The 8,336-nt window shown below is 52.2% G+C and overlaps 1 protein-coding gene across 2 annotated transcripts; it reads left to right on the top strand.

The window, feature by feature from the left end:
- Positions 1-3,223: 3,223 nt before the first annotated feature.
- On the top strand, positions 3,224-7,442 carry DMRT2 (doublesex and mab-3 related transcription factor 2). Of its 2 annotated transcripts, XM_056513921.1 has the most exons (5): positions 3,232-3,460; positions 4,016-4,381; positions 4,469-4,571; positions 6,114-6,172; positions 6,830-7,442. In XM_056513921.1, the coding sequence occupies exons 2-5, from the start codon at positions 4,034-4,036 to the stop codon at positions 7,169-7,171; spliced, it is 852 nt and encodes a 283-aa protein (XP_056369896.1). In that variant the 5' UTR covers positions 3,232-3,460; positions 4,016-4,033; the 3' UTR covers positions 7,172-7,442. The 2 variants fall into 2 exon arrangements, with proteins under 2 accessions (XP_056369895.1, XP_056369896.1); XM_056513920.1 differs by having other exon boundaries at positions 3,224-3,460; positions 6,114-7,442.
- Positions 7,443-8,336: the final 894 nt, after the last annotated feature.

Here is an 8,336-nt window from a genome sequence, read left to right as displayed (position 1 = left end):
TGTATTTATTTGACTGACATACACGAGTAACAGAAAATCTCTCCTCTGACTCTGTACCTACAATTCTGTTAGGCAGCTATTAAAGGGTTGTTTAAAACAGAACAAAAAAACCGCCAAACCCCCAAAAAACCGAAATCCAAACTGAAAAACTTGCTTAAAACGCTCCAAGGTATAATGAGTTTAGGAAGGTCTATGTCATGAATAAAAATTTTACCCAGGTTCATTTTAGTGCTAGGGTTTACTTAAACGCTATTTACAAGAGACACGGGGAGTCTTACACATGTATAAAATCCACATTTTAATGAAAAAAAACCCTGCAAAATAAATGTTGGTAAACGGAGGTTTGTACTGATTGGATAACACGGGAAAATGCGATGTCTTCGTGGATGATTTGGTTTCTTTCTTTATTTGCTTGTTTTTAATCTTTTCCCCCTGTTCCAATCCCCTACTTCCCGCAGTTGAGATCACCCGCGATATGTCAACACCTTCCCTGCGGCAGATGCCCGGTGGCCACGGAGGAGAACCGCTCCGCTCCGGCCCGATCCCGGTCTGGACCGGCGGGAGCCCCGCCCGGGCACCGGGGCCGGCGAGGGCAGCCCAGGGCCGGCGGGCGGGGCGCGGGCAGCGGCAATTTGTTTCAGATTAAACGGTGACATCTCCGACCTAACGAGCGGCTGGGATCGCCCGCGTTTGTCATTGCAATCTGCCCTCGACGGCGCGGAGAGAGGGCAGGATCAAAGCATTCCTCCGGGGAAATTGCGCCCGGAGTTGCCGTTTGGTTAGCCTGCCCTAACCTCGCTAATAAATTTCCCGGGGGAAGGGAGGGCTGGGGAGGCCAGGCGAGGGGGTCTGCGGCACTTGCACCTGCACCTGCCCGCGGGGCCGTGGTGCACAGCCGGGCCGAGCGCTGGGCGCCCGGGGCCGCTAGCCCTCGGGCGAGGAGAGCGGGCAGAGCCCCGGGGCCGCTCCTCCGCCCCTCGGGAAAGGAATCTGCTGCGAGAGGCGCAGCCCCGCCGCCCCTGCGGGGCCCGAGAACCCATCCCCGGTCCCCATCGGGGTCTGGCACACCCCGCAGCGCCTTGGGCAGCGCGGCAACCGGGGACGCGGGTGGGAGAGGGCGAGGGGGCGCGGCGGGGGCTCTGGAGGAGCGGGGATGCTCTGGAGGAGCGGGGGGGCTCTGGAGGAGCGGGGAGGGCTCTGGAGGAGCGGGGGGGCTCTGGAGGAGCCCCGCAGCTCCTCAGCAGCCCTGGCCGCGGGTCTCGTCCCCGGGCCGCGGGTCCCGCAGGCGCCGGTGCTGGCGCAAGGGCGAGGAGTTGTTCTGGGATCGCTGAGCTGGGCAGGTGGATGCACAGCTGCACATCGCTGGATTCAAAGGCTCCCCTCGTGTGGAAATCAGCACCTTTCCCGGCACGGCGCGGCACGGCGCCGCATCTGCCCATGTCGGCTCAGGGCGGGCACAGTGACACCAAGGACCAAGGCGGAGGGCTGAGCGGACAGGCAGTGCCGCAGATCGCCTCCCGCCTTCTCCCGCCCTGCGTCCCGCCGGGGCACGGCACAGACAGCTCTTCTACCAGACGGAGAGAGAGGAGTGGCTGGAGGAGAGCTCAAAAGCGCTGCGGAGCCGAGCGCAAACAACGGGAGCAGAAGAAAGTTATACAAACACGCTTTAAAATCGTGGCTGGGTTTCACAGCTCCCTGTGGATAAAGTAAACAGGAGGCGAACTGTTTTGTAATTTACTCCAGCGGACCGCAGAATCGTACTTTGTAATTTGGTGTCGGTTTACAGACAAAGGCGACTTCTGTTTCCTAACCTAGCAGGTCCTTTGTCATGCTTGTGCCTTTTAAGAGGGACCCCAAGGGGGAAAGTGGAATTCCTTGGGTATTTGCCTTTTAGTCATGCTTGTAAGTCAAACAGTAGCCGGGGTCTCTTTTGAGATGAATAATACCTGCCGTCGGGGGATGCGCTTCCTTCTCCCCGCTCTCCCGACGGTGCCGCCTGGAGAGGACGAACCTCTCCGGGGACAAACCCTCCCTCCTTCCTCACGGGTGCCCGCAGCCCGCGGGGCGAAGGGAAGGGCTGGTGCCCTGTCCGGGCTGCAGCGGAGCTGGGACACAGCCGGCTCACGCAGCTGCCCGCCTGAGCTGCCTGCGGTGGCCTTTGTCCCCAAGGCTGCAAGGGCAGGGTTTTTCCGTGCTGAACCGGTGGCCGGCAGCTGATCCGTCTGTTTATCGTGAGTGGATGCCCGTGTTTATTGTATACATGAATAGTATCCGTATTTATTACAAACACGCTCTTCCCAAGGAAAGAGCAAAATATTTTCCCTTTTTAGGAAACTGGTTTCTGCCATATGTCCTGCATATCGTTAGATTTCGATCAGTACACACTGGTGGGAAACTAATGTTCTCCCGGGTGCCTTTAATCTTTTTCTTCCCGGTCAAAAACCACTTAAATTCACCAGTTTTTTCCTGCTCTGTGCTGAAAGCGGCAGAGGTGTATTCTATCCAGTTGTGCCTCTTGGGAATTCCTGTTTTCAGTGGCGGAAGCACAGAGCTCTAGCCTCTCCATGGCACGACGGAGACCCTGTGGATCATAACTTCTATCGCTCTCTGGCTGGGGAGACAGCGCATATTACTCAGCTCCCAAAGAACAGCCTCCGTCAGGGAGGGGCAGGAATAAAGTTACTAAGAGGAAATAAAGCTACTTATGGGAAAAACCTCAGTGGTCGATAGAAAACGTACCTTCTGAAAGGAGGGAGTGCTAAAAAATAGACGAGTATTTTCCCTCGTCTTTATTCCCGAAAGGAAAGGACCCCCCGCATTTTCAGACCATTGCCACGCGTACCTTCCACTAGCGGGTCAAGCAGCGGGAGGGATCGCAAACGAGAAACGCTGTTGGAGGGTTTTAAACCCTCGCGCCCGGCCCGCTCCTCGGGTAGGGGGGACGCCGCTCGCCTGCGGGCCGTGTTTCTTAGCTGTCATCATCACAAGCGCCACTGTCTTTTCTCCCACTCCTTTTTCGCCCCAAAACGAGAGCTCTCGGCCCGCTCCCATTCCCGCTCCCATTCCCGCTGCCGTTCCCGCCCCGCGCCCGCCCGCACCCACGAGCGGGCGGCGGGCACGCGCGGGGGGCGGGGCTGCGCCGGCCGGCCAATGGGAGCGGCGGCGCGAGGCGGGCGCCCAATGGGCGGCGCGGGCGGCGGGCGCTGATATCGCGGCGGGCGCTGCCACCGCGGCGGGCTCGGCTCGGTGCCACGCCCGGTGCCATCCCCGGTACCATCCCCGGTGCCATCCCCGGTGCCATCCCCGGGGCCGGCAGCGCTCACCCACAGCCCCGCACCGCACAGCACCGCACCGCACCGCCGCACGCCGCGCAGCCATCCCCCCCGACGGCGCGGCTGTCGCGGAGCCTTAAGCTGCGAGGAGCTGAGGGGCTGCGAGCGTCCTGCACCACCTGCCTTTGGTAAGCGCGGTGTGCAGAAGCGAGGGCAGGGAGGTGGTGTGGGAGCAGGTGGGGTCTGCAGATGCAGAGAGCTCTAGGAGCTCATGCTGCCTTTGCTTGCCGGAGCGGACAGAGGCGATGTGTGAAGTCCAGCTGTCCTCTGCCTGTCTCCCAAGTATGAACGCAGCTGGCAGGAGAGTTCTCGGGATCCTGTATTAAGCAGGACCCTGTTAAGACGGGACAGAGCCGCAGCGCTGCAGCGCGGGGCATTGCCCTGGGACGGCTCCTCCCGCATCCTTCGCTGCAGGAGACGCGCTCCTGCCTGCGGCGAGCTATCACAGCTCCCCGCAAGCCGAGGCAGGAGGGACACAGGGAGAGGGAGACAGGGAGGCGTCCGTGGTGGCTAAACTGGGCTCCCGTGGGTCGGGCTCGAGAGACCCCAGTTGTCGGTAAGGGGTCAGACGAGATCCAGGCGGGCTGGGGCGCATCCCGGCGGGGCTGCGGGCGGGCACCTCGGGGGCCGGGCGTGCTCCGGCCGCCGTCCGCCGGGGCGGGAGGCTGACCCCTCTCCTGCAGCTGCGCCGCCGAGGAGCCATGGCTGAGGAGCGTGCCGGCGCCGACTGGGAGATCGACGTGGAGAGCCTGGAAGGGGAGCCGGAAGAGGCACCCGGCGCTCCGCGCAGCAGCACCGGCCCGGAGGAGGAAGAGGAGGAGGAGGAAGGCGAGGAGGCGGCGGCGGCTCCGCGGCGGGGCGAACCGCGGAAGCTGAGCCGCACGCCCAAGTGCGCCCGGTGCCGCAACCACGGCGTGGTGTCGTGCCTGAAGGGACACAAGCGGTTCTGCCGCTGGCGCGACTGCCAGTGTGCCAACTGCCTGCTGGTGGTGGAGCGGCAGCGCGTCATGGCCGCGCAGGTGGCGCTCCGACGGCAGCAGGCCACCGAGGTGAGCCCGGGCCACGGGACGGGACGGGGCGGGACGGGACGGGACGGGCGGCCCCGGTCTGACGGCGCCGTCCCGTCGCTCTCCTAGGACAAGAAGGGGCTGACGGGGAAGCAGGCAAGCCTGGAGCGCAAAGCCGTCTACCAGAGGCACGTCCGAACGCCCAGCCTCTTGGCCAAGAGCATCCTGGAAGGTGAGAGCATCCCCTGCCCCTCCACGGCTTCCCTCCGCCCCGCAGCAGCCCTGGCAGCGGGGAAACCCCGCTCTGCCCCAGGAAGAGCCGCACCTCCCGTCCGAGGGCGAAATGCGGCGTCATTTCCCAAAATACGGTTAAAGCGCCGTAAAGAGCCGACGGAGGCTCCTGCCCTCCGAGGCTGGGATCGATGCGGCGCAATTTCAGTTCCTTGGCCCCCTGCGCCCAAAATAGTGCCTGAAATGCTGGCAACGGTAGTATGAAATTTGAGAGTTACTGTTACAAGCCGGCAGTCTTTTTGCGTGGCTATCCAGCGGCATTTTGCAGTGCGGGGTAATTTATTCACAGGGTAGCTCATACGCGAGTATTTTAAACAGCAAACGAGTAAATGGATTAATTTTTTCTTTTTATTTGAACACCTAACACAGCAGTACTGTTTGCGACATTATCAATTATAAGATCTGCAAAATAAGGTGCTTAATTTTTTCACAGTCGAAAATACTAACTGTGGAAAAATGACGTTTTAAGAATCAGTATTTTAGAGAAAAGGAGTATTTATTTTCCCACACCCGTTTGGGATTGCGCACATATTTATTCCTATGTTTGCTTTAATTACTTTCCAAACTGTATCCCTATAAATCATTGTACTTCTCAACTGAATTTTTCTGAAATCGAAAGCTGTCTTCCTTGCCTGTTCAAACTCAATTAATATTTAGTCCTTTTAGAAACCTCTAATTTACATCTACAGTTCATTCTTTTGAAAACTCTTCTGTATTCTTTCCTCTAATTTGTCTTAACTGTCTTTTTCTTTTCTCCTAGTTCTCGGGATTTGCTACCATCTCTAGCAAAGTGTACATAGTGATTCATCTTTAGAAAATAGAAAAGACACCAGCTGTAGATATAGGTATCTTGGAACATGTATGAGAGGAATGAGGTGAAAACAGGTAAAATCCTGTTCTATGTGAATAGTTCCATTAAATCGATGGAATTATTTTTCTGGGTAGAGCAAACAGGATTGGACTCTATCTGTTATATAAAATGAAGTCAGATAGGATAGCTTGGTAATCGAATGTGATGGACCCTGAATTTCTATGTTTTATTGACGTTCTAGTTCAGAAGAAATAAAATATTTGAATGCTTTCCATATGTGTTAAAAGTGAATGGTTATCTCTCTCCTTAAGCCTCATGATGGAATACCAGTCATAATACACAGTAGGGCTTTGCCTTTTTTTTTTTTTTTTTTTTTTTTTTTCTTCTCCCTCCTCAATCTGTTTGTCTGGGACTGCTTTTTAGAAAACTACTAATCAGCTAGCTTTGAGGGATGCTACACAAGTCAAAAAAGCAGGGCTTGCTTATCTGTGCTGAGGAACTGAATGTGCCTGATTGCTAAACCTCAGTGTCACGGTGATTTTGTAGGAGCTGAGAGTGACCAGGGTCTGTGGCAAGAGCACGGTGCTTGGCGGGACTGGCTCATATTGTACAAACACAGCTTTAATGTTTTTCTTAAGTGGCTTAATTCCTAATGCTGCTTTGTTGTTTTAGGTTACCGTCCTATTCCAGCAGACTCTTACCTGGGAGGGAATTCACCCTTGCCACCTCCTGTAAGTGACAGGATGAGAAAGAGACGGGCTTTTGCTGATAAAGAGCTGGAGAACATTATGCTAGAGAGAGAGTATAAAGAGAGAGATATGATGGAAGCTACACAAGCAGCTGCCCTTTTTCTCCCTAACCGTATGGTGCGTGGAGCTGAATACAATTCGTATAAAACAGCCTTCAACACTACTCAAGTTGATAATCCAAACAAGGAATTTTCCAGTTTTTTACCCACCTGCCTTGATCTAACGATGCAGTATTCAGGACCTAGCAACATGGAACTAATTTCTTCGAATGTCAGTGTTGCTACTACCTACAGGCAGTATCCCCTCTCGTCTAGGTTCTTAGTGTGGCCAAAATGTGGCCCCATTAGTGATGCTCTCCTCTACCAGCAATGTCTGTTAAATGCTACTGCTGTCCAAGCTCTCAAACCTGGGACAGGTTGGGATGCCAAGGTCTCACAAAGTCAGGACTGTCCAAACACTGAGCATGACATCATGCCTCCAAAACTGGAAAATTCATTTGTTCTGACTCACATGCGAGACATTCAGCAGTCACGTAATGAAATACTGTGCCTTCATCAGGAAGCTCGTGAGAGGTCAGCTTTCTCTCCTCCAAAAAGGACTTTCTCCCAAATTTCTGATAAGAGTTCTCTGCCTCCTCAGGAGCAGGCATTAAGCAAGATCAGCAAAACCAGCAGCAAACCGCCCGCACCGCTCAAGTACAGCGCGTTTCAGTCACTGTTCCATCAGACATTTCCTGACACTCCAGCAGCAGAGTTGAGAATGTCATTTGTGAAGGAGTCTTTTGAAGATGCTTCTAAGAAATACAGGGAGTGTGCTGCTAAAGAGAACCAAAGATACAAGTTTGCTGTAGACAAATGTGCAAAAGACTTCTTTGGGGCCAAACAGGCCACAACAAAACTTTCAACAACTGAACCTTTGTCATTTTCAGTTGAATCCATCCTTAAGCGGCCTTCTTCTGCTGTTACTAATGTCTCTGAATGAATAAACTTTACCTTCAGAGTAAAGAGTTTTTAAGCTTTGCTTTCTGCAGAATTGTTTCTGCCTGCCTTATCTCTTAAAAGATTTTTAAAGAGGAATTTCTGCAGTAAATGGTAATGCTTTCTTTTATTTCAAAATGATGTACATAAATATGCATGTTTTCTGAAAAACAAATTTTATTTTAAAAATTGATACTGCATGTACAGACTGTAGAGTGTTTTTATTTTAAGCAGCCCTTCAAACCATTCAATAAAATGAGTTTACTTACAAGTGTAGACTGATTTCTCTCGTGTCTCTTACATCTTGCAGGCAAGTATGCCCTACTTTCAAAATACAGTTTTTATTTTATCTGCCATTATAAATGTACTGACTGCTTAAGTTGCTGGGGTAAGCAGCCATTTCTCCTTTGAACCTCCAGTAACGATGGGAATACATAGCAGTTCATGTAGGCTAGTGTGAATTCACAAGATTTTTTTTTCTGTAAGTGAGGTTTGGATCAGATTCCATATGCCTTTTTTATTCTGAAGGGGGAGTGCAGGCTAGCACAAAAGACTAGTCCATTCCACACCTCTCTATAAAATTTGTGTTACTAAAGCAGGAGAGTTACTAGATTGGTTTTGAGGGGAATGGCTCTAGTGAGTTTTTGATTAAAAAGCTTTTTTTAAAGTTCAGTATTTGAATAAAAAAGTGCTTTTTAGAATTAGTTTTTACATTTTTTAATGTTCAACTCACTTTATGTCAAATTTCTACCCCTTTGAATCCTTCCCTTCTAGTAACATTTCACTTTGGACCAGCAAGAGCCAGAGATTCTTATTTTGTAGTAATTTAAATGACCTTCAGGCTGTGAAAATGATGCACAGAATCATTACTGGTAATGAGAAATTAAATAATAGTCTCCCAGTTTTTTAATCCCATGTCTGTGTGTGGGCATAGAACATAAAGATAGAAATAAAGGAGAATATCCAACAGAAGTTATCTGAGAACTGAAATTGCCCCAGGGTTATGGGAAAAAGCATTGCTAGATCTCATTATGACTGAGGCTGAAGCTTTTTAAATCGGTGACTTTGTAAGTTTTTTCCCTATATATTGCTGAAAACACATCTAGCTAGTGCTAACAGGCAATGTCTTAGTTGCTTTCCTTCCTTAACATTTTAATTCTGCACACAGG

Source organism: Oenanthe melanoleuca, chromosome Z (genome assembly GCF_029582105.1).
Source record: "Oenanthe melanoleuca isolate GR-GAL-2019-014 chromosome Z, OMel1.0, whole genome shotgun sequence".
Taxonomy (NCBI): Eukaryota; Metazoa; Chordata; class Aves; order Passeriformes; family Muscicapidae; genus Oenanthe; species Oenanthe melanoleuca.
The sequence above is the reverse complement of the archived record's forward strand: the minus strand, read 5'-3'. Positions and strand labels throughout refer to the sequence as shown.

Coding starts and splice junctions, on each gene's coding strand:
- DMRT2 (XM_056513920.1), top strand. CDS start 4,034: ATGGCTGAGGAGCGTGCCGGCGCCGACTGGGAGATCGACGTGGAGAGC. Junction 4,382..4,468: donor GACGGCAGCAGGCCACCGAG/GTGAGCCCGGGC, acceptor TCGCTCTCCTAG/GACAAGAAGGGGCTGACGGG. Junction 4,572..6,113: donor GGCCAAGAGCATCCTGGAAG/GTGAGAGCATCC, acceptor TTGTTGTTTTAG/GTTACCGTCCTATTCCAGCA.